Raw genomic sequence first — 26,522 nt, forward strand, 5'->3', positions numbered from 1 at the left:
TCCAGAGAGGAGTTTCACCCAGTCAGGATTTATTTAGCAGTCTCTGCCCCAGATTGATTCCTGTTTCCGTCTAGGGATTCTTGATGCTGACATGATTCTGCCTGCTACCATATGTAAACGCTGTTTGCTTAAAAAATTCATCTTTCCAGGAGGAGTGGGCTCGTGTAAATGAGGCCTGGCACAAACATCCGTGTTTGATGCTCCTATGACAACTGCTGGCAGTAAAGGAATTCCCTGTCTTGGGGGCGGGGGGGGGGCTGGCGAGGGGAGTTTCTGAGGTTCCTGGGATGCAGACAGAAGAAACCTGGGCATGATTCCTTATACCCTGGCTGGTAGAAGTGCCCTGTCCTGGCTCAAAATGTGCCTGCAGAGAGATGGGAGAAGTATGAGGGAGGATAGTTTGCTCACTTAAGCTGCCAAACTGCAGCATGAAGGAGAGAAGGCAGTGGAGAAGTCTAGATGAAGGTATACTTCTTGTTCCCTGCAACTTTCCCAAGTGGGGCAGAGTGCTCGCCATTTGCTCTCCATCCTTTGACCTAGTCGTTGCCCCCTGATTCTTGATCTGATGATGGGCATGCTATCCCACATTGGGGGAAATAGGCAAGGACAAGCCTGCTTGGATCAGAGGTGGCCTTGTTCATGTCCAACCTGAGCTCCAGAATGCTTCTCCAGACCTTTCTCAACTCGGGTGTCTTGTTGGCCCCATTTTTTCCTGTGTTCTGTACTCCACTGGGGCCCATCCTTGGTAGAGAGGAGGAAGCTACCTGCCTCTATTGTGTTCTGCTTTGAGTGTTCCCAAAGGGCCCTGTTGTTTAATTACATCCCATAGCATTAGTGTCCTGGAGATTCCCCATAAGGTGAAGGCAGTGTTCTCAGATTGCACATGTGTAAGGTTGGCTGGCACCTTGTTAAGAATGCAGGTCCCAGAGAGTCTGATTTACTATGTCTGGGGTGGAGCCCAGAAGATGGGCTTTTATTTGTATTTGTTTATTTAAATATATTTTTATTGTGTTTTTTTTTTTTTTTTTAGAGAGATAGAGGGAAGTGGGGAGAGAGAGAATCATAGATCAGCTGCCTCCTGCACGCTCCCCACTGGTGGTCGAGCCCACATCCCAAGCATGTGCCCTGACTGGGAATCAAACTGGAAACCTCATGGTGCACAGGATGACACCCAACCAACGGAGCCACAGTGGCCAGGGAGAAGATGTTTTTTTCACAAGTACCCTGGGTAACTCTAATGCACTGTGGCAATATGAGGGTGGCAATTAAATTTTATATCAGATGTCAATGTAAGTCAACTCAAAACTTATTTTTTTGAAAACTTTCTAAGGGTTAGTCACTATTTAACTGCTTGGAGTAGCATAATAAAAAGATAGATAAGGACTAATCCCTCTGAAACTTACAATATATGCTGCAATAAGTTCAAAGTGGATGTCTCTAGCTCGGTCTAGAACTAGTTGAGAACTCCTGAGGTTGGCTCATTAGGAGTAATACATATGTTATACACATGGTATGACTTTGCCATTCCCACCGTGACATCTTCTGTGGTTGCTGGGGTGATAAATGCTCCAACCACTGTCAGCCTTTAACACTCTGGTGAGAACTAGCTTATTGTTCAGGTCTTGGGGTAACTGGGGAGAGGAAAAGACTGGGAATCCTTTCTAGAGAGAGAGGATGGTTTGGGGTTCTTGGACAAGATCCAAGGCAGAAGGTGTGCTGTGGTTCCAGAACTTTCCAACAACGGGTCAGAGGCATACTCAAGTACATGTTTCCACTTATGTTTTCAAGAAGAGGGAAGCCTTGATGATGCCATGTCAGTGCTCATGTGGAACGTATGTCCTCTTCCTCCTCCTCTTTTACCCCCCCACCCCCGCCGTTCCTGGGCACCTTTACCAAAGGGTCCAGTTCCCAGTGGCACAAGGGCGAGCTTATGGGGTTTTCAGCACCTAGGAGGACTCATCTTTGTCTAGCAGAAGGTGGCTGGGGAGATCCTGGCTACGCTTCCCCAGCATTTGTTTTGGGGGTGGGCTGTTGCTTTTTATATGATTTTAACTTCTCTTTGGTGGATTAAGGTTCTGCATACAGAAAAGCAAATTATGTAACACGTTACTCATTTACTGCTGACTTCCCTGATCTGTGCTGTGGGAACAAGTGCTAAATCGGGGCTTTGGAGGGTGGTGTTTTGGTTTCAGGCTGCATTCTCCCCAGCAGTGTTTGTGAAGCAACTCAGTACGGCTCTTGATTCTAATTTTTCTTCCATAATGGCAATCGGCCCTGTGGTCTGGGGACCATCTGCCTCAGTATCCCTTAGGGGACTTGTTAAAAATGGGCTCCACCCCAGTTGAATGAATCAGGATCTCAGGAGATAGGGTGGGGGGTTCTGCATTTTAAATGCTGAATTTTAATGGCCCTGGGTATGTATGTCCATTAGTTCCTGTGGATGCGTTTGGTTGTAAGTGATGGTTTATCGATCCATAGGGGTAGATCCAAAGATAATGGCTGGATTTTCACTTTGTAAATGGGAATGTGATTTGGTCCTTCAAAGTTTAAAACCTGACATAATTTCTCCTTTCTGATGCACTTCCTACCAGGCATCTCTTTTTACTCTAAAACAGAGAAGTTTCATCTGTGTGGAAAAACTTTCGGTTGCTAACTCCCGTGGTCTGGTCCAGGAAGACTGGTTTGTGCTCTCTGGCCTACTAGTAAATAGGCTAGAGCAGTGGTTGGCAAACTGCGGCTCGTGACCCGCGGTTTGCCGCTCTGTTGACTAATGAGTTTGCCGACCACTGACCTAGACTCTCGATTCCAATAATTACAGGCTGTTGTTCCTTGTGATTAAGCCCCTATCCCAGTGGTCGGCAAACCGTGGCTTGCGAGCCACATGCAGCTCTTTGGCCCCTTGTGTGTGGCTCTTCCACAAAATACCACGTGCGGGCGCGCACGTACAGTGCGATTGAAGGAGTACCCTAATTAAGTTAATAACAATGTACCTACCTATATAGTTTAAGTTTAAAAAATTTGGCTCTCAAAAGAAATTTCAATCGTTGTACTGTTGATATTTGGCTCTGTTGACCACTGCCCTATCCCAGTGGTCGGCAAACTCATTAGTCAACAGAGCGGCAAACCGCGGCTCGTGAGTTGCATGTGGCTCGCGAGCTGCAGTTTGCCGACCATGCTAGAGCATCGGCACTTTACGGATTCAGGTGAGCCTTTCACCTGTGGAAATATCCCTAACTAGGAGCCAACCTGTCACTCTAAACCCCAGCACAACACACAGATGCCCAGCGTTCTCCAGACTCCCATGAAGCCAGTGAGTGTCCACTCTTGATGCTGAGCCTGTGGCCCTGTGTTCACATTTCTACGAATTTGAGATCATTTTCCCTGTGTCCTGAGACTGTTGTCTGTTGCGCAGGCACTGCTTCCCAGACACTCTGCTTGATTCGTGTCTTCAGCATTGTTCCTATCATCGAGTGAGTCATCCCACACCAACGTGCAGCATTTGTCATGTTCTCTCCATTGATCTTTAAAATTATCTCAGCTTTCACTTGTATAATGTTTATTTATCTCTTCCTACTCACTCTTTCAACATGATTATAGTTTTTTCCTTTGTTGAACATAATGGAGTTTAACAGCACTTCAGAACTGAGCATGAGCATGGGACATGTCCTGGGACTTTCAAGAATATAGGGCTCTGGAACATCAAACCAGTATCAGATCCTGGTGGAGGGGGACGTTAAAACACAGATTACTAAAAACAAATAAGGAAACAAACAAAAACCCCCACTCAGACTGCTGTGCCAACCCCAGAGTTTCTGATTTAGTAGGTTTGGGGGAGGGGGGCTGAGAATCTGCATTTCTAGCAAGTTCCCAGATACTGCTGCAGGGCCAGGGACCCAGTTTCAGAACCACTGCTCCAGACAAATAAGCACCAAGATGGTTGAGATGAAAATGACAGACAGTGATTGAGAATACCGGTTGGTGGTAACAGACTCACAGATACAGAGAACAGACTGACAGCTGTCAGAGGGGAGGGGGTTTGGGAGCTGGGTGAAAAGGTAAAGGGATTAAGAAAAAAAAAACACCCACAAAAAACAACCTCATAGAAACAGACAACAGTATGGTGATTATCAGAGGGAGAGGGTGGAGAGGGGTGGTCGAAGAGGGTAAAGGGGCGGGGGGATAAATGGTGGTGGAAGGAGACTTGACTTGGGGTGGTGAACACACAATACAATATACAGATGATGTATTACAGAATTGTACACCTGAAACCTGTATAATTTTACTAACCAAGGTCACCCCAATAAATTCAAGAAAAACAAGGAGAATACCAGTTGGTGGCACTGGGGAGATTTGAAGCGCCTTTGGCCTGGACCTTAAGTTTGCATTTTTGAGAATTTATAAATTGAAAGTTTGAGAGTATGGGAATGATGAGGCCTTGGAGTTTACAAAGTACTTTTCATGATCCTTATAGCAGCCCTAAGTGGTAGCTGTTGATGTACCCACTCCATCGAGGAGACTGAGGTTACAAATGTTCAGGTTAGGATTAGAAGCAAAGCCCAGGCAGAGCTGGCCCCCAGACCACTGCCCAGCCAGTTCTGCACACGTGCCTAGAATAGGGCTGGGCGTGCTGTTGGGGCAGGAGCCACTTCTTGGGCTCACCCTTTTGCTTTTTCCCTGGGTGCATGTAATCCTTCCAAGCCTGAGATACTATGACTAACTCTGTGTCACTCAGTTTGAAAACCTGGATAAAATGGTCAGTAGAAAAATACAACTAACAAAACAGACACAAGGAGGACTAGGAAACCTGAATAAAGCAGTAACTATTGAAGAAGTCACTAACTCAGCCATTATAGACCTCTCATAAACAGAATGCCCAATGGTTTTATAGGCAAGCCTACCAAATATTCTAGAACAGATAATCCCTCTCTTATCCAAATGGTTGCAGAGAACAGAAAAAGAGAAAGCACTCCAACTCCGTTGATGGGGCCAGTATAACCTGGATTTCCAGACCAGACAGGAGGAGGAGCAAGGAAAATTATAGGCCAGTTTCCCTTGAAGATATAGTTGTCAAAGTCCTGAATAACCCTCCTGGGCCTACTACCATCTCCTCAGTACTGCCTCAAAATCATGATTGTGCCAGAAACTTCTCACTCTGTGCCCTGAACTGGACCCCAGCTCCTGACCTTTAGAATCACCACTGCTTCTGAAGGTGCCCAGCTTATCCCTGGAAGAGGCCTAGGGGAAGCTGGCTCAGGGAAGCCCATGTGTCATGGGCAGCGGCCCCAAGACATCTAATAAATCACAGAAAGTCCACAGAGGGTGTCCATGCTGCGGCCTCTGTTAACACAGGTATTTATTTCCCTGGCCACAGCTGTTCTTTTAACACAGTTCAAACACCCACTCCCAAGCCAACAGACTTTGACCAACCTTTTTCTTTTTCAAAAGTGGGTCATTTTCCAAACCAATAACAACAACAAAAACCTAAGGGGTTCTTATGTTTTGTCTTTCAACGTGTGGCAAGTAAGTGACTTGTGCTAATGAAACCCTTTTATGTGGTAATGTGAAGACTGGTCCAACTTGGCCACTGCCTCTGTGTGAAAAGTGCCAGGCTGTGATGGAAAATCTGACTGCGAACTTGACCCATGGCAGGTCCAAGGGGGGAAATCCATGCTCCCAATTGGTTCCCCGATCCTGGATTTGATTTTGGCATCCAAAAGAGGCAGATGGAATCTTGACCACTGTCAAGATTCGGAAATGGACTAATTACTTTCCCTGCCAGCTCAGATACTGTTTTCCTCTCACAACCACATAAAAAAAAGGCACACCAAAAAACAAAACACCTTAGGAGCTGTTTCCAAGTTGCCATTCATCATCAGTGGTAAACCAAAGTAAGTGGGGTGGGGAGTAGAAGTCCACCCCCAAGTGCTAGCAGTAACAGTCTGCAGAGGGTTGCAAAACAATACTAAAACTCAGGTTGCCACCATTAGTGAAAAGCTTCTCCTTTCCATTGGGGTTAAACCCCAGACTCACAACTTGTACCCCACCCCCACCCTCACACCGATGATTATGGTGATGCTGAACTCCTTCCAAAGTCTAAGCCTCGTTTTTTGTGTCTGCTGTCCAGATACTACGTCATCTCCTCCGTGGTTTTCGGATTTAGCAACTTAACTACATAGCATCATAACAGGGTTAACTACAAATGGTCTTGCTTCTAGGTGGGGAAACTGAGGCTCAGAGTTGACACAGAACACCGAGGGGAGGAGTTGGGATATGGTGTCAGGTCTGGCGATGCTGAAGCTGTCAGAGGTCTGTGAACCATTTTATACAGGAAAAAAGGCACTTCCGGGATTTAGGTTCAAATCAGCACACCTTTCCCTGGGTCCTGAGGAAGTTCTGGCAGCCTTCCTTTGAAACATCTTCCATGGTTCCAAAGATGCTGACTTGGCGTTCCAGGGAGGTGGACCCTCCGGTCCTGAGTGATTTTTCTCTGGGCCTTAGATGAAAAGACACACATACACATGCGCACAGGTAAGAAACCAAGGCCTCCACTGAAAAGATGACATCTGAGTAAAGGTCAGAGATGGTGAGAACATCTTGCTTTAAACTCAGAAACCTGTCTGTGTCAGGCATGTGGATCTGCTTCCCCCCTTTAGCGGCCCAGGGTTTTATAGTGTGCAGGTAAATGGTTCTCTCTATGATGGGCATTTAGGCTGCCTCTAAAGACGCACACTCTTGCCAGCCCTGGCATTGCCAGTCATTGTCATGCTTCCCCAGCCTCTGCTGTTTTGATTTTAGTTTGCAGACAAGGGTGGCATCTTCTCATGTTCCTGCCTCTGTGTTTCTTTCCCTGGGCCAAGTGTAGAGAAGGTGACACTCAGTATTATGTGCAGACAAGGGCATTTGGCCATATTGCTTCAGGCAAATTGCTTAGCTTCTCTGGGCCAAATTGTTCATTCATAAGATGCAGATATATTCATACCTCATGGAGTTGGGGTAAAGTATTAGTGATTTCATTCATAAAAAGCCCCTAGCATATTACCTGGCATACGGTAGACATTTGATAAATATTAGCTATTGTTATTTCAGTCCTTTGCCCATTTTTCTACCTGGGTCTTCGTAGTTTCCTATTTGATTTTTAGAGCACGTTACATATTGTGCATATTATCCCTTGTTATATATGTTAACTCAACCAGTACTCACCGGGCAACTGCTGTATACCAGACACTGTTCAGACAAATCATTGAAATTCCTTATGCCATCATGGAGATATGCGGAAGACACTGAGGGAGCTGTAGGCAGAGTCCTAAGCCACCTTGGGAGGGGAGTTAGGAATGGGCTCCTTGGAGGAGGTGATATGCAAGCTGAGTCTGATAGAATGAGCCAGAATGAATGAGGAAAGAGGCAGGGGTGGTGGGATGACAGATGACAGCATGCACAGGGCCACAGAGCCTGCGTCAGCATGTGGGTGTGTGACACCAGATCACAAAGACTATGGGAGCCCAGCCAGTTCCTGACCACCCCCAGGGGAGGCTGAAGGCCCCCAGAGAATTCCCTGTGCATCAGGGTCGGCTGAAGAACCAGACAGATGGAGCCAGGATGGTGTTTTAGATTCTTTCTGGAAGGGGTAAGGAAGCCCTCATGCAGCCCGCACTCTCCAGGTCTGCCTCCCACCCTTCCCCACACCATTTGCCTGTGTTCCCCTCCCCTCCAGCTCACTTGTGAATACTTCCCCTTTTCATCCTTCATGGCTCGCTCAAGCAGTGAAAACCTTCCCTGACGCCCCCTTGTAGGTCAGCCTCCAGTTTCATTTGCACACGTAGAACCGTGTTACTTCACTGACAGCTCTCACCCCCATTTGAAATGGTCACAACCCGATTACCTGGATAATCTCTGCCTCCCTCACTAGGCCATGAGCTCCACTGGGGCAGGCATGGTCTCTATTTTCCCTCACAGTTGTATCTCCTGCACCCAACAGTGCCAGGCATAGAGTAGGTGCTTAAGAAATACCGGCCAAATGATGGAGTGAATGAATGAATGGACAAAATAGGAAGCAAGAAGCCTTTCCTGCTTCAGATGTGGGTCCTGAGGCCCCACCCTGAATTCTCCTCATACCTGCTAAATGCTCCCCTCACTGTCTCGGTATCACCCCTCCCACCTGGGCTTGTCTTGCCATCTCACATTGCGCGCGCTCCTGCTCCTGTAGCGTGTCATGGAGAGCTAGTGTTTTGTCAGGGCTCTGTGCAGCAGCTGAAGGATTCCCTTTCCCCTGTCTCATCTGAGAGTTGTTTTCACCATCTGCCATGAAGGCCCGACTTGCTACGCTTCTCCACCCTTAATATCCACACAGTCTCGCCAGCTCTTAATTAATCTCCTGGGTTCATTCCACCCCCCCGCCGCCCCCCCCCCCCCACACACACACACTGCACTCCATCAAGGGTTGTGCGGGATCATGTGCAGCAAGCAGAGTGCATTTCATTTGGGTGGTTTTTCTGTTCTTAGTGTAGTCCCTCATGATGGAAGAGGAAATGCAGTGGATTTCTTAGTAGAAGTCCCAGCTACAGAAAGGATTTTGAGATTTCTCTTTAAACTTGCTGTGAAAACAAAAACAAAAACAAACTTGCTGTGAACTTTGGAGGCAGCATGGTGAGGAAGAAACTGGAAGACGTGAATGTGGGCTTTGAATTCAAGTGCAAACTGTCTCTGGCTGAGTCACTGACTGGGCAGGTCTCACCAGCTCTGGAGCCTCAGCTTTCCCCTCTGTACTATGGGAATAACAGTACTTACCACAAGGGATTAAATGATGGGTCCCGGCTCATGTCAGTGCTGAGAGAATGTTAATTTCTCCCCCCCCACACCCTTCTTAGACCGCGCTGCTTATGGAGCCCCTTGCTTTCCTCAGAGGCATGCTTTCTTACCCTACCACCATATGCCCTGTTGCTTTGTCATCAGTACTAGGATATTAATTCTTGTTCTGCTTAAGTAAACCAGCAAAGTGAATTCAAGAGGCCCCACTTCAGGGCAGCGGGACGACTAACCCTGTCACTTCTATCCTCGATGGAAGTCAGTCTTGAGTCTTCCACCTGCCCTCTTGGTGGCAGTGACCCTGGGTTGGAGGTTCCTGTCTCCAAGTTAATTCTTAATTCTTCTGTAAAAAAGAAGTCAGGTGGTTTTCCCACCTTTGGCCTCTTTCTCAGTTCTCTCGCACTTCTTCACACTGGTGAGGAGTGGATCTGTGCTGATCTCCTGGAGTTTAAACGCGACGTCCCATTGCTGGTCTGGCTTCCCACCAGTGACTCCTCCTGGCACTTGGTGGTGAAAGAGAAACAATTGGCCACAGGTTTACTGAGTACCCGTGTGTGCCAGGCATGGTGTTGCGTGCCGAGGCCATGGATGTGTGTAAGAGATGGTTGCTGTCCTTGCCCAGCTCACACTCTATTGGGAAAACCTGAGAAGTGGCTGACCTTTACAGCACACTGTGATGGGCATGTGAGTGCCCTGCATGAGTGCAGAATTCACTGGAATTAGGAGGTTAGAGAAAGGACTTCCAGGTGGTAGGCCCACATCTAACCTGAGGCCTGAAAAATGAGAAGAGTTTGGTCAGGCAAAGAGAAGGGGAAATGTTCTGGATGGTAAGAACTGTATTTTATTAAGAATATTTGAATAAAATATGTGACATCACCAATAAACTCCATTTATGCTTTCTTCATCAAACATTTAGTGACTGCCAGAAGTCAGCACTGTGCATCTAGAAGTGAGTCACTGTGTGCCTTGCTCTGGGAATATAACCATGAATGAGAAGATGCTCACAATTTAGGGAAGAAAGCAAATAAGGAAAAGACAAATAAATAAACAATTTCCATACCATGTCAGAAAAAGCCAACATTTATTTATTGAGCCTGTGCCAGGAGCCATGCCCTGTTCTAAGAACAGTAACTCAGTTTGTCCTGGGAGGTAGGGTCTCTTTCTTTCTTTATTTTACAGATAAGGAAACTGAGGCATATGGAGGCAAGTAACCCACCTGTGCTGTGGTCTGTCAGTTGGTAGGTGACTATTCCAGGATTCAGATCTAGTGGTCTAGCTCCAGGCCCATATTCTTACCTGTTGCTGTTACCTGCATGCACAGAGGAGAGCCGCCTCATGGTTGGAGGCTCTCTTAGCCTTTTGAGATCATTTCTGTCACCACCACCACCACCACCACCACCACCACCACCACCACCACCACCACCCCCCTTACAATACAGTCAAAGAGGCATTGACTTTGCTCCCACTGGGTGTTGGCAACTGGGGATAGAGAGAGGACTAGCCTCTCTTCCAAAGAACTTGAAGCTCATTAAGCTAATTAAGGTATCAGATGGTCCCAATGACCAGCTGCAGAGCTGAGTGTGCTGAGAACTCCGGAAGGGCCTGGACAGAACTCCGGAAGGGCCTGTTCCTGGGCACTTGGGGAGAAAGAGACAGCTGTCTGGAAGAGAAGCAATGCAGGTGGCCCTGAGGATCTGATGTGTGAAGGTAGATGGCAATAGCATTCTAGGCCCGGGGACAGCTGAAGCAAAAGGTCCAGAAGCAGGAAAGTGCAGAGTGTTTTAGAGAACCTGGAACAGCCCTGGAAATTAGGGTATTTCAGGGGCAGGAGAGGGAGTTCAGTTTGGAGGACAGGATAAGGCAGAGGTAGAGTTTGTCAGTAGAGGAGTGACAAGAAGAGATGAGAAAATAAATTTTCAATAGGGTCGCTTTATACTTTGAAGACCCTAGGGCAGTGGTCGGCAAACTGTGGCTCGCGAGCCACATGCGGCTCTTTGGCCCCTTGAGTGTGGCTCTTCCACAAAATACCACGGCCTGGGCGAGTCTATTTTGAAGAAGTGGCGTTAGAAGAAGTTTAAGTTTAAAAAATTTAGCTCTCAAAAGAAATTTCAATCGTTGTACTGTTGATATTTGGCTCTGTTGACTAATGAGTTTGCCGACCAACTGCGCTAGGGGATCTTTCTCTGTGAGCCAAGGATTCTGGCCTAGGAGTGCTTTGAGGGTTGGCACGGCCTTGGACAGTTTTAACACAGGAGACATTTAAACCATGGCAAACGGTCCTTTTAATCAGTCTCTTTTGCATTTTAAATTCATGCTTTGCTCTGCTGTTTAGATGCCTGACAATAAACATCATAAGATGTATGATCGTCACTCTTAGCAATTCTAAATAATCCTTGAACCTAAACTTCCTTGAAATTTGTAGTTAGTGAATTATCGCAGGAGGCATAATTATAACATGCTAGATGATGGCTAACATGGCTAAGTAAGATTTTAAAAATCTACCTGCAAATTTGAGCTTTGCTGTTGAATTCATCCCCGAGATCAGGGATTCATATTTGGTGACAGTTAAGGTCTGGACAATGAGCAGCCATGAAACACAGAGTTCAGGTGCAGGTTAGGCACTTTGAACTCTCATGACATAAGTAGGTGGAGTGACTGTTGTTTTTTTTCCCAACTTCTATTCCCTTCTCCCACCTCTAAAGATCCTGACCACCCAGCTGGCTCCTGTTGAAAGAAGCTGTTGTCCCAGCTGCTGAATCTGATATGCTGAGACAGAAAAAGGGCCTTGTTTTTTAAAATATATGTTTTTTCAAATTGATTTCAGAGAGAGGAAGGGAGAGGGAGAGAGAGCTAGAAAGAAATATCAAAGGTGAGAGAGAATCATTGATCGGCTGCCTCCTGCTTTCCCCCCACCCATCACGGGATTGAGCCCGCAACCCAGGCATGTGCCCTGATGGAATCAAACCGTAACCTCCTGGTTCATGAGTCATCACTCAATCACTGAGCCACACCAGCCAGGCCAGAAAAATGGTCTTGACATGTAAACGTTGCAACCTCTCACTTCCCCTCTTGGTACACCCCCAGAACGGTTGGCCATGCTTTAGGGATCTTTGGTGAGTCAACCACAGACTAGGGAACGGTTCTCAGGCACAAGAGCTATCACTCTCTCTTCTAAGAACTGCAGCTGGAAAACCCTAACCCCAATGGGTCTTCTCTTCCTTTTTTAAGCTCACCCTTAACCCAACCCTCAGGGTGGTCTCAGTCCCCACTTCTGTCTGCGAATTCTATCTGCTTCCTAAGAGAGTGATCAGGACTGGAAAGCTGAGGAGAATGGACAGGAAGGGAAACACCTGGCTTGTGGTCTTTTTATGGGACTGGGAGCCAATTCACTGAACTTTCCTTACCCTGCTTTCCAGCTTCTCTCTCAGGTGGCCTTTTCTGGCCAGGAGGTAGGAACCTCTGGAGGCCCTCCATTATACATGTAGCACTTACTTGTTTATCTGCTCACTTATTTATTCAGCAGTGATGGAGCCCCTTCTGTGTGCTGGGCTGCACTGTTTCTGAAGATAGAGGAATGACCAACATAGCCCCTGCTTTTAAGAATCTGTCTGAGGGTGAGGAGGGAGTCAGACATGTGAGAAAAGGTATGTCAGGATTTGCAAGATAATTATCCTGCAGAATGATTACTTGTAGTGTAAAGGCTGTAGGCTGTTAAAAGGGAAGGATGTACAAACAGCCACGAGAAGAGGGGTGAGCTGCTCTGGAAGAATTCCTAAGCAGTTAACAGCGAGCTGCAGTGAGGAGGATGAGGGCAAGAGAGGAAGAGCGTTCCAGGAGAGAGAATGTTTCTGGGATCTTGACTTCTCCCTTTTGTGTGCTAATAGCTCAAACCACCAAAGTTGTTACTATTTTCTTCTCAAGGGAAGGAAACTTCATAGCACTCACACTGTGTTCTCTCCCGGGGCATCTTTGAGAGGTGAGATCTCACTCAGCTGTTGTGAGGCAGGAGGGCCAGGTGTGATATGAGTACAGCGTCATCTAGGTGTGAGATCAACCTGATTTAGAAAACCAGTGTTTTCATACATATAACCAATACAAAGGTTTGGAAATGTGATCAACACATTGAGAAATGAATACAGAATGGCCAACCTCAGGAGAGTTAATTATGAGGTTGGTACAAAGTACAATAAGGTTGTATATAGTATGTGTTGCATAAGTTAGTTTCCTCCATTAAAAATAAAATATTGTTATTGATTTGAGAGAGAGAGGAAGGGAGAGGGAGAGAAACATCTATCAGTTGCCTTCCACACACACCCTGACCAGGGACAGAACCCAAAACCTGGGCATGTGCTCTGACTGGGAATTGAACTGGTGACCTTTTGGTGCACAGGACAATGCTCAACCAACCAGTCATGGCAGTTTCCTCCATTTGTTATTCACCTATTCATTCACTTGATGAACGGTGTGTTGAGTAGTTTCTATCTTCTGGGCACTGAGCTCAGTGCTTCAGATACAAAAATGAATAACTCTCAGTCTTGTCCCCAAAGAGCCCACCATCTAGTGGGGGCATCAGGCAGGTGTATAGATGATGATAATGCCAGGAAATGAGTGTGGCTTGGTAATAGTGTCATGTGACACCAAGCCAGGTGTAATGACTAAATTTTCTTTCATTCTTTTTTTTTTTTTTTTTTTTTTAGCAAAGATTGGGATCTTTGGAAGAAAAGCGAAAGATCCCTCAGAGCCAACTCCAGGGGGATGGCCTGAGACCAGGTTAGGTTTCAGAGTCTTGATGCTTGAGTCAAGTTAACATCAAGTTTAGAGATGCTGTGTGGACCCTTCCCTGGCACTTTCTAGTGGCATGACTTTGAGTTTTGCTTTTCTCTTTTGTAAAATTGGGATAAAATAGTGCCTTACAAGGTTTTTATTAGGGTTGAATGAGGTAAGCAATGTGAATCACACAGTAAGCACTCAACAAAATAGAATTGTTGCATTATGGTGAGCAATTGAGAGTAAAGACTTTGAGATTGATGTTGTACTGGCCCTGGAAGTCACCATTTTGGATTATTCTGGGCATGTGTAGATGGCTCCTAGCCCAGTTGCCCATGATAATAAAAGAAATACTTTGTACATGTGGAACCAGCAGGATAACACATCTCTCAACTGGGGATAGCATCCTCTGTCTAAGCTTTTTCTCCCTTCTTCCCTGTCCAGAGGAAGCTTGATGCTCTTCTATGCCTGGGGGTGTGACATGTTCTTGGTGGTACATGAGCAGGGACTCTGAGCCCTGTGTAGAATGGCCGTGTCTCCTGAAACTGATGTTGCATGGCAGAAGTGTCCTGTGATCTGTCCCTTGTCTGTCTAGTCCTCTGTGGCCTCCTTCAGCCCTTTACCTTCTGCCCTCCTAGTCTCAGGGCAGCTTCCCCTTGTCTTTTAGATAACAGGTTTGTTTTTGTGCTTGTGTATCCTACCAACTGCAGTGTATTTCCTCACACAGATTTTCTTGCTGCACATTGACAGCCATATACCATTTCTTAACAATTTTGGAGTCATTCTGCCGTTTCTTGGTGCATTGGGCAGGTGTCTTTCCCCCACTGCCTGAGTTAAGATGCCTTTTTCTGTCTTTAAGAGTCTCTCCTTAGGGAATCTTCAACACACCTGGATCCTTTATTATTTTGTTCAATCTTATCTCTATCTTTTAATAAATGAGTTTAATCTATTCAGATTAATGATTTATTAATATACTATTTTGATTTTTCTCTCCTATTTTGCATTTTATTTTTATCATTCTATTTCCCTGCTCCCTCTCCTGTCCCTATCCCCTGACCTTTTTATGCTTTTTTATTGTGTTGATATGTTTTATATATTCCCTCTCGCTGGGCTGTTTTGAAAGCTGGGTATAGATTGTATTTTGATTCTTAACTTTTAGCATACATACTTAACTGTAATTTTTTCTAATAAATATAATGTCTTCCTATTGAATATAGCAAGGAGGATTTTTTTTTTACTTTAACTTCTCTCTGTACATCTTGATTTTGTTTTGTCTTCTCAATGTTGTTTAAACACCAAACATTATTTTTATTATCTTTTGCAGCCAGTAATTATATTTACTACATTTGTAAAAATTATTTTTTTCTTTTATCTTGTCTTTCTGTAAATTAATTTTTTGATTTGCTGAAGTTTTTCTTTATAATTCTTTTAGAGGCTGCAGTAGATAAATTCTCATAGTGGTGGGATATCTGAAAATGCCCATTTACTTAGACCTTTAAATGCTGTTTTAGTTGGGTATGACATTTTTGGTTGAAGAATTTTATAGTTATTTTCTCTCAGCATTTTGATGATACTTCATTTTTTAGCACTCTGTTATTGCTTTTGCTATTAGTTTATCATTCCTTTTAGATAATTTTTTCTCTCCATGCTATATTTTAAGATCTTTTCTTTTCCCCATGACATTGTGCAGTTTTATTATCATTTATCTTTTATCCTGCTTCATGCTCAAAGTGCTCTTTCATGCTAAGAAACTGTCTTTTTTTCTAAGTCCTGGAAAATATTCAGCTGTTACCTCTTCAAATATTCCTTTCCTAGAATTATCCCTTGTATTGAATTTTAATTTGATTCTTATTTGCAGAATATTTGTTTTTAAATCTATGTAACCTTTTGCTTTGAAATAATTTCAAATTTACAGAAAACATTGTAAAGAAATCCTTTTCAGATCTACCAGTTTTTAACATTATGCCATGTTTGCTCCCTTTCTGTGTGTGCATATGTACGTGTGTGTATAAATATACTCATATTTTATATACAAATTGTACAAATGATTATTCTCTTTCTGAACCATTTGATTATACAAGTTATTGTTTTCTTAACCATTTGAGTGTAGATTGTGTATGTCATGCATCTTTATCCCTTAATACTTAGTAAGGGTATTTTCTAAGAAAAAGAATATTCTCATAACTCAACATAGTACAGTTATGAACTTCAAGAAATTAGCACTGACGAATACTTTTATTTAATCTGTGGTCCATATTTCAATTTTTTCTATTATCTCAATAATGTCCTTTAGATAATTTTCGCCTCCAATATAGAGTTCAGTCCAGAATCCTGTGATCACTTTAGTTGTCATGTCTCAAGTCTCCTTTAATCTGGAACAGTTTTTCAGTCTTCCATTGTCTTTAATGATTCTGACATTTTTGAAGACTACAAGTCAGTTATTTTACATAGTGTTCCTCACTTTGGGTTTGTCTGATGTTGTCTGAAGATTAAAGTTATTCATCTTCACTGAAATACTTAATATGATATTGCTCTCACTTATCCATTCATCATTTGTCAGTCTGTCTGTCTGTCATTGCAGACTTGAGGATTCTTATTTTATGCAACAGTTTATGATCCATTTACTGCCCTTACTTATTTTTATGTTCAAATTATCCCAGAGTTTGCTAGTGGGAGCCCCTTGGAGCTGCCTCTTATGTCCTTTTGACTGGTTATTCTTTTGATCACTTCCTTCTCCCCCTCCCATATTTTGCAGTGTAAATTATGCACATATATATTTTATACTGCTAGAAGCATATTATCATGTTAAAATTCTAGAAGTGGGATTGCTGGGTTGAGAATAAGTGCATGGGAGTTTTGTTAAATATTGCCAAATTTCCTTCCTTAGCAGTTGTACCATTTTGCATTCTACCCACAATTAAGAGAATGCCTGACTCCCCAGATCCTCTCTAGATGAGTATTGTGTCAAGATTTTGAACTTTTGCCAAGTTGGTGGGTAAAATGGTATCTCAGTATAGTTTTAATCTTTATTTCTTTTCCTATGATTTTTAATTTGCATTATTGAGTGAAATTGAAGTCTTTTCTTTTTTAAAAAATATATTTTATTGATTTTTTACAGAGAGAAAGGGAGAGGGAGAGAGAGTTAGAAACATCAGTGAGAGAGAAGCATCAATCAGCTGCCTCCTGCACACCCCCTATTGGGGATGTGCCTGCAACCAAGGTACATGCCCTTGACCGGAATCGAACCTGGGACCCTTGAGTCCGCAGGCTGACGCTCTATCCACTGAGCCAAACCGGCTAGGGCTGAAATCTTTCCTTATGTTTAATAAGAATGTCTGTTCATTTTTTCTTGGAGGACATTTTGGTCCTTTTGTCTTCAGTGTTTATACTTTTACAATTTGGTGATCTTTGTCTTTTATCTGTGATATGCAAATATTTTTTTTTGCCCCATTTGTTTGGTTTTTAATTAATTCTTTACCTTACCCTGTTCTTTCTGTCTGTATTTGTTTGAGAATTTCTTATTTATCTTAAATGAATGTTTTCCTTGCATCTATCATTTTGAGCATTCTAAAGATTCCTGTTTAAAGTCCTTGTCAGATTGTTTTATGATATTCATTTTATTTTATTTGGAATAATTCATGTCATAAGTGTTGATTTTGTGGGCTAGATTTCTAAGCATTAGATAGCTTCGTGTTTTGGAATTTTGGAGTACAGGCTTATTTCAAGAAGGAAGTGTTTTGTTTTTCTTTCTTTCTCTTCTTTTCCCTCTCTTTCTCTCTAATAGTTGTGTTTGCCTCCACCTGGCCCAGATAAAGCCTTAGCCTTGGGCAGCACATGGTTTGGTCTTGTGGTTGTGCTTTCATGGCCGGGCCTCATGCCACCCCCTCGTGTCAGGCCGTGGGCCTGGGTCCCCTCTGCCATCTTTCATGGGAAATTTGCTCTCTGCTGCCCCTGAATCTACCCCCTGCCCACCACTCCAGCTCTCAGCCTCACTTCCTACTTTGTGTTGATGTGCTCCCTCTCATACACACAGACTATGATCTTGTTGGTGAGCCTAGTATTTACCTGTGTATTTGGAGCAGAGGGTCTGTGTCAGAGCCTGATGTTATGGAGCCTTCTTCTTCTTCTTCTTTTTTTTTTTTTTTAGCCTTCTTAATGGCAGATAGTCCTTTGTATTTTGAAGGAAGGCATGTGAGAAGATTCAAAGGAAATAGAAGGAAGGAAGGAGCATGATGGAGGGTTTCCTATGTCCCAGAAGTGCAGCGCACATCATTCCTTTTACTTTACCACAATTCTGTGAGGCAGGAATGGTTTCTGCCATTCCCACGTGGGAAGTGGGGGCACAGAGTGGATATTGAGCCACCAGCCTTACAGCTTACGAGAGGGAATGGGGAGGCCTGAATGCTGGCCTGTCACTGGGTTCACCCTCACTTCCAGCTCAGCAGGGCAGTCAGTTCCCTGTGCCTGGAATGCCCATCGCATGGCCTGGGTCAGTGCCTCGGGCTTAGAGGGAGGGTGTGGTCTGGGAACAGGCATGTCAGGCTTTGAGGACTCAGCAGTTAATTCCTCTTTTGTGAAATGATTTAGTGTCCTTCAGCTAACACTTACAGAGTGCCTGGGATGAGCTGGGCACTTGTTAAATCCCTTATCAGTTCTTTAATTGAAATATCTCAACAACCCTGAAAAGCAGGTACTATTGACCCCATCTAATAATCAAGGACACGAATGCTCAAGAAGCTCATGTGACTTCTTCATAGCTTTTCCCAATTAGCAAATGTAGGGCTGGGCTTCTTACACTGTCTGGCTGCAAAGCCCTAGACTTCCATGCTTCTGGAATGTTCTACTTCCCATGGCATCTTCCCTGCCAGCTTGCTGCAGTCTTTTCGAAGGTTCAATGCCCCAGAAGGGGAGAGGCTTGAGGGCAGCTCTGTGTGAAGTTAGTTTGTTGGGCTCTGGGGTGACTTTCCTCTGGGTCTCCTAAAACACAGGGCCCGTTGTAGCCACTTACAATCAGAAACAGGATCTGATGCAGTATTAATTTACTTTTTTACTTTACACTGCCCCCACCAAGCAAGCTCCGTGAGGGTAGGGATCTTATTTTTTCAGTTATTTTTTGGATATCCATCATCTAGTATGATAGCCCATAGGGAGGTGATAATAGATTTTGAGTGAATGAATGAATCCAATGGGAGACAGCTATCTCCTATCCTGGCTTTACCTCTGTGGCTTCCAGCACATTATTCACTTTTCCTTATCTGCAAAATGGACTCGCCGTGGTGCTTTCATCAGACTGCTGAGAAATTTAGAGACAACATATAAAGCTCAACACAGGTAACCCTCCCATCCTCCTCCTTGATATAACTGTTAATTAGCACCTCAGTTTGGTTGGGGCGCGGGAGGATTTTATTCAGACCCTTCCCAGCCCTGGAAAGCATTGATGTACCAGCGCCCTGAGGTTCTGACTTCTCCGCAGGCTGTAATGCGCTCACCTCTGCCCCCAGGACCGCCCCGTGGATCCGGATCCGCCTGGACTGCTGCAGAAACTGTGGCCAGCCCCAATTAGGAAGCCCCTCCTAGGAGCTGAAGGTTTTGAGGTTACCCTGAAGACACAGCTCCCTTTACACAAGCCTTTTAATTAAATGCTCAAGTTTACTTTCCAGAGTTCATTGAATCACTTTACTGGCATTGTGGTGTTTGACAAAGCCCAGTTGCTTCGAGTGATGGAAAAGTACAAGACTAGGCAGCTTCGGGGCAGCGGGGAGGACACAGGCACCGCTGCCTCTGTGCCCCTTCCAGGCTGGGCGCTCACCTGGGGGGGGCCCAGCATTCCCGAGGAGGGGTCGGGTGAAGCACTTCCTGGTCTCTGCCTTTGGCTTGGTTCTTGAGCTACCAGGACCCCCAATGCTAGTTAAGGATCTGAGTCCACCCAGAGGTGGACCCAGGGCTCCAGAGGCCAAGGAACAATTCCCATGGACTTCCGGTGCACAGGTGATATGCTGGCCTGTGTTGTATGTGACAGTGGCCCTGCGCTCAAAATGCTTACAGTGTTGCTGGAGAGAGAGGATTATTGAAATACTTTTATGTTGAGCTGGGCTATGATGATTAGAAAACAAAAGCTACCATTTATTCCTTGTTTACTTATATCATGGGTCCTTTAAATATGTATGTCATTCGATCCCGCTCTCTGAGGATAAGCAGCCAGGACGAGTCCACTGTAGATTTTCCTAAGAGGGCCAGGTTTGGCCTCAGGGGACTAGCTCCTGGTTGGGATGCAGCATTGCTATCTCCATCGTGACTTCGTTCCCTTCCTTGCCAAAAACGAAATGAAAGGTCCAGTAATGCTTAGCACAGAGTAAATCCTTCTCTTTGTTTCCTTGTAGTCTTCCTCCCACATCACTGCAGCCTAGTGAGCTTGTTTTTTGAGATGGGGCTCCATTCCGTGCCCCCAGCAGAAATGCTGAACTCAAGATTTTCAGGCCTTCATCACTGTTCAAGTCTAGGGTTTGAGGGAGACTTCTCATGCCTGGGGGTGGGGAACTGCCTGGTGATGGAGGATACCTGGGTTGTCTGGACCCTGCTTCTCAAAGCCTGGTCTTGGGAGTGATGGCAGCACCGTGGGGTGGGCCCGGCAGGCTGGGTTTTCTCCAGGGGGTTCTGATGCCTGCTCAAGTGTAAGAACTACTGGGCCACGACAAACTTGCCTGCATGTAAGAATCACCCGAGAAGTGTGTTGTGGTTTTAAAAAATGTATTATTAACTTACTGTTGGAATGTGTTCATTATAATATACTTCCCCTTTTGTTGTTAATCCTCACCCAAGGATATTTTTTTTACCATTGCTTTATAGAGAGTGGGAGGGGAGGAGAGAGAGAGAGAGAGAGAGAGAGAGAGAGAGAGAGAGAGAGAGAGAAACATAGATGTGTGAGAGAGACACATCACTTGGTTGCCTCCCACATGTGCCCCAACCGGGCTGGGGATTGAACCTGTAACCCAGGTACATGCCCTTGACCAGGAATCGAACCCTTGACTCTTCAGTGCGTGGGCCAACACTCTAGCCACTGGGCAGCACTGGCCAGGGCAAATAAACTTCACTTTTTAAACTGGTTCAGGTTTACAGAGAAATTTGGAAGCTAATACAAAGAGTTTCTATATACCCACACTCAGCCTCTCCTATTATTAATATCTTGCATTTGTGTGGTACATTTGTTACAGTTGATGAACCAGTATTGATGCATTATTATTAACTAAAGTCCATACATCAGTCAGGTTTTCTTAGATCCCACATTACTTTCCATCCTCACATCTCCTTTGGTCCCTCCTGGCTGTGACAGTTTCTCAGACTTTCCTGGTTTTCTAGTCATCATGGCCCGGTTCGGACTTTCCTTCACAGCTTTGAAGTGTACTGATTAGGTACTTTGCCAAACGCCCCTCAATCTGCATTTGTTTGAAAATGTCCTCATGATGTGGGTTACTGAGAGGAAGACCACAGAGGTGAAGTGCCACTCTCTTCCCATCATAATCAAGGGTACATGCTGTCACCTTGACTTATCACTGTGGATGTTGACCTTGATCATCTGGCTGAGGTGGCCTTGGCTTCTCCAACTGTCCATCAGGGATCTCCACTGTCGGTTACTCACCTCCCCCACCCCCCAACTTTCCATATTGTACTGTTTGGAAGGAGTCACTGTGTGCAGCCCACACTTAGGAAGTGTGATGTTATGCTCCTCCCCCTTGAAGGCAGAGTGTTTGCACAAACTATTGAGTTCTGGTGCATGGGAGAATTGTCTCTTCTCTCCCATTTATCCACTTACTCCATCATTTATTTATATCAGTGTGGACACGTGGATCTTGGTTTTACCCTTTCAGTTATAATGCAATACTACTTGATTTTGTTGCTCAAATTGCTCCATCCTTGGCCATCATGAGCTCTTTAATTGCTCTGTGTCCTTTTAGAAAACCCCATCATTGTAAGGTAATTAAAAAAAATTTTAGTGCTTCCTTTCTTTCAGCCATGACAAGCCTATCTGATGGGTTTCCTAGAATCAGCCATTTCTCCAGGGAGCCCTGGTTCCTTTTCTTGAGAACGGTATTAGAAATCGAGATCTGGGCCCTGGGTGTGCTTGCTGCTGTTGGCATGTCATTGATTCTCTCAGCTGACAGAATAAGGAAATACATGCGTATCTATTAACCTGTATACATACACTTACCTATAAATATTTTTGTACGTAGTCATCTGTAACTGTATTAAGCTAATAAATCTGAGCTCACGTTGATGTCTTTAATTCTAATCTGTCATCACGTGGATCATTTTAACCTCCTTCCCTTGCTTATCTGTAAATCTCACTCTGACAGTGAGAAAACTTGTTCCTGTCATCTGCTTCACTGTCTACTTAGCTGTTCATTTCCAGCACACATGTATCATGGTATCAAAAATTTTAACTCCTACCTACTTCCGTGGGAATCAACTTTGTCAATTAGAGTACACGCTTCTGTACAGGTTATTTCGCCTGTAGTTTTACAGACTCCTCTCATTCCTAGGCTTCTTTAGGTCAGCACCTTTTCCCCACCCCCTTCAGCGAGGTTGTTTCCTACATTTGTAGAACAGTTACATTCTTTGATCACATGCTGCATTCCATCCTGGGAATCTCCTGGTTTCTTCATTTTTTTAAAATTTGCGTACTGTAAGGTACACTGTGCTATGAAGTTCTTTGGGATTCAACAAATGTGTAATGTCTCATATTCACCATTATGGTGTCATACAGAACAGTTTCCCTGCCCTAAAAAAAAAAAAAATTCCCCGATCTTCACCTATCCACCGCTTCTCATTCCACCCAAACTCCTGGCAACTACTGACCTTTTCACAGTTTCTACACTGTGCCTTTTCTGGAATGTTATATAATTGGATTCAGGCAATGTGTAGCCTTTTCAGACTGGCTTCTTTAACTTAGTCTTCATTTAAGATTCGTTCCTGTATTTTTGTGATTTGCTAGCTAACTTAGTTTTATTGTAGAATAATATCCCCTTGTATGAATGGACCATTGTTTGTTTATCCATGCACCTGGTAAAGGACATATTGGTTGCTCCCAATCTTTGATGGTTACAAATAGAGCTGCAAGTCTTTTGTTTTGTCTTGTGGCTATACGCTTTCAAAGCAGTGGTTCCTTTCTGCTAAAAGGCATCCAAGCAGAAGCAAGCCTATGTGTGGGAGAGGGGAATCAAGGATCACATGGGGTCCTTCTCAGAGAGCCCTCTCTATCCTCTTCTGAATTTGGAGATATAGCAAGTGTGGCCCAGGCCCTACACCACCCAGAACAGAGGCTGCTTGGGGGTCCCAGCCACATCCGATCCATCCAATGACAATCTGAATGCTCTCTGAGCTTGCTCTTGCACGATGGTCCCTGTCTGAGTGTCTCACTTGGTTTATCTGATTTTGGAAGGCTCTGCTCTGACCAACGGGGGATTAAACATGCACAGCTCGGTGAAGAGGAAGCTGGACACGGAGAAGGACTACGTCTTTGACAAGAGGCTCAGGTACAGCGTCCGCCAGAATGAAAGCAACTGTCGGTTTCGGGACATTGTCGTGCGGAAGGAAGAGGGGTTCACACACATCCTGCTGTCCAGTCAGACCTCAGACAACAACGCGCTAACCCCCGAGGTGAGGGGGCAGGACCAGAGGGGAGGGGCAGGCTGGGGAGGGCCTCTCATCTATCAGATTGGGGTGCTGGCTTCTCTTTGTTCCTTCAGGGAGCCTCCGATGGAAGTAGCCAGCGTGTACACAGACACTTGATGGCAGGACACAATTTGCTAATCACTTTCGTGCATTTTCCATTTGATCTTTCTGACTAGGTAACGTTATTGTCCCATTTTACAGATGAAGGTGCTGGTAAATGGAGAGATTCAGTCAGCTGGTCAGAACTTGGTCAGATGAGGCCTCAGGCTGCATTATAATAAGCAAGTCCAATTTCATTGTTGCAGATGGAATGATATTTACTCAGCTCACTTAAATTTTTTGACATATAATTCATATACCATAAATTTCACCCTTTTAAAATGAACAATTCAGTGATATTTTTAATATATTTACAAAGTTGCACAACCATCACCACTAATTCCAGAATATTTCCATCACCCCAAATGGAAACCCTGTAATCATTAGCAGTCACTCCCATTCTCTCTCCCTCCAGCCCCTGGCAACCACTGGTCTACCTCCTGTCTCTGTAGATTTGTCTGTTCTGGGCATTTCATAGAAATGGATCATATAGTAGGTGGCCTTCCATGACAGGCTTTCACTCAGCATCATGTTTTCACGGTTTACCCGTGCTGCAGCGTGTGCCAGGGCTTAGCATGAAAATATTCATGGCATGGATATTTTCCATTTAGTGAATTAGTGCTTTAGCTGAAGGAGATTTGGGTTGGTTCCACTTTGACAATTATGAATAATATCGCTATGAGCATTTGTGTACAAGTTTTTGTATGAACATACGTTTTTTTTTTAATTTTTAAAATATATTTTATTGATTTTTTACAGAGAGGAAGGGAGAGGGATAGAGAGTTAGAAACATCGATGAGAGAGAAACATTGATCAGCTGCCTGCACACCCCCTATTGGGGATGTGCCCGCAACCAAGGTACATGCCCTTGACCCCAATCGAACCTGGGACCTTTCAGTCCGCAGGCTGACACTCTATCCACTGAGCCAAACCAGTTAGGGCTGAACATACATTTTTAGTTTTCTTGGGTATATTGCTAATTGTGGAATTGCTGAGTGATAAGGTAACTAAGTTTACCTTTCAGAGGAACTGCCAAACTATTTTCCACAGGTACTCACCGTTTTACATTTGTACCAGCAGTGTGTGAGGATTCTAATTTCCCCACATCCTCCCTAACACTTGTTATTGTATCTTTTTATTGTTGTGAATCCTCACCTGAGTATATTTTTTTTCCATTGATTTTAGAGGGAGGGAGAGAAAAAGAGAGAGAGAAACATTGATGTGAGAGACATTGATTGGTTGCCTCTGACACTCGCCCCAACCAGAGCCAGGGATCGAGCCTGCAACCCAGATACATGCCCTTGACCGGGAATTGAACCCATGACCCTTCAGTGCGCAGGCCGATGCTCAAACCACTGAGTCACATTGGCCAGGGCTATTGTATCTTTTTAATTAGTCATGCTAGGTAATTAGGTTTTATTAGTTGTGAGGTGGTAACTAGTGATTTTAATTTGCATTTTCCTGATGGGAATCTTTCCATGTGTTATTGGCCATTTGTCTGTCTTCTTTGGAGAAATTTCTATTCCAATCCTTTGCCTATTTTTATTTTTTTATTTTTAATTTTTTTTATCTTGACACTATTACAGATATCCCCCAATCTCTCCTTTACCCCCTCCATGTAGCCCCCACCTCCTCTCAAGCCTTCACCCCAATACTTTTTTTAAAAAAAATTAGTGTTTTTTATTATTGTGTCTTTATTGTCTTTTATACTATATTACCCTTATCTGGTATATGATTTGAAAGTACTCCCGCCCATTCTGTGGGTTGTCATTTTACTCTCTATATAGTGTCCTTGGACATACAAGTTCTGAAATTGTGATGAAGTCTAATTTATTTTTTCTAGGTAACTTTTTTAATGCTATTTATTCTGACATCCTAGGTGAATAGAACAGGGAAACAATGACGACTTAATGCAGTTAGGGAGACAACATCATTCAAAATAAGGGGTACTTAGGAGGAACAAAGAAGATATATACATTTTTGAGAGACTCTTAGTGGTGCAGATGTGGGAAGCACTCATCCAAGCAGTCCTCTCTAGCTCCACCGTCCTCTCTAGCTCTGGGGCAGCAGAGTGGTAAAGGACAAAAACCAGGGCCGTTCCAGCTAGCTGCGACTCTTCAGGCCTTGTATTTGCTCTTTATCCCATTCCATCCCACCAGTACCCTTCTGATGTAGGGTAACTGTGACCACATCTTCACAGATGAGAAAACAGGCTTAGAGAAATTCACAGGCCCAGGCTCACACAGCTTAGCTTCAGAAGGTCAGGACTGTTGTCAGGTTGCCCCCATTTCATTTCTCGCACTCAGCATGGTATCTTCCTTCCCTGCAGTATCCTGCACTCTTATCTCCATAGTAGCAATGAAGACATGGAGGGTTAACATAGGGGTGTGTTTGAGGGGACACAGTCAAGGGTCAAGGAGGGGCTGACCACCCAGACTGGGATTGGTAGGATGGTCTGGCATTGCCCAGTGTATCTAGTACACTTAGGGAGGCCCAGGTGGGGTGGGTGGGGGATTGCTGAGTCCTTGACCTTGCAATCACATGTCTTATTGTAGACTAGGGCTGTTTTATGGGATTGTGGGTGTGACCCTCAGGAATGATGCCAAGTGTAAGAGAAGGGATGTGGCTAAAGTCTGTGCAGTTTGTGGGGTTCATGGCTGCTTGTTGCCCCTCCTTTAAGCATGGTGTTCTGGGCTCTCTCCCTCCTCCACCTTCAGGAACCATCTGGGGGTTTTGTGCTGGGCAGACCTCTGTGTCAGCTTCAGAGAAGTCCAGAGCGTGGCTTACCTCGAAGGCTGCTCTGTACAAGTTTATACACCTGCAAACCTTGTTATTTTTAAGCTCATCATAAAGCATCCAAATGAGACCAATTCTTGGATTTTTTTTCTACTTCACTGCTTTTTAAAAGCATGCTTTAAAAGACACAGCATTTTCCTTCGATTAATCGAGTAAGTGTGAAGTCTCCCAGTTCATCCTGTCCCTTTGGAGTAGCCTTGTGTGTTAACTGTTACTCATCATGGAAAATGTGTTGCCTCTGACTGATGTAAGGTGCATCGGTTCTTACCTCCTGTGGGCTTGGTTAATTAGAGGTCCATTTCTAATTGGTGTCTGTTGGTAAAAGAATGATAGAAAAATGGAAAAACAACAACACATTGATCTGTTGTTTTTAGCTGTCTCTACAACCA

At 44.4% G+C, this 26,522-nt stretch overlaps 1 protein-coding gene across 1 annotated transcript in view; it reads left to right on the forward strand.

Annotated features, from left to right (window-relative positions):
• Positions 1–26,522, forward strand: part of CDYL2 (chromodomain Y like 2) — a 173,374-nt gene that overhangs the window by 122,723 nt on the left and 24,129 nt on the right. The window contains exon 3 of the mRNA XM_080643608.1: positions 23,006–23,223. Within this exon, the coding sequence (XP_080499734.1) occupies positions 23,006–23,223 (218 nt within the window). The remainder of the gene's footprint in view (positions 1–23,005; positions 23,224–26,522) is intronic.

This window comes from Plecotus auritus (genome assembly GCF_963455305.1).
Source record: "Plecotus auritus genome assembly, chromosome: 10".
Taxonomy (NCBI): Eukaryota; Metazoa; Chordata; class Mammalia; order Chiroptera; family Vespertilionidae; genus Plecotus; species Plecotus auritus.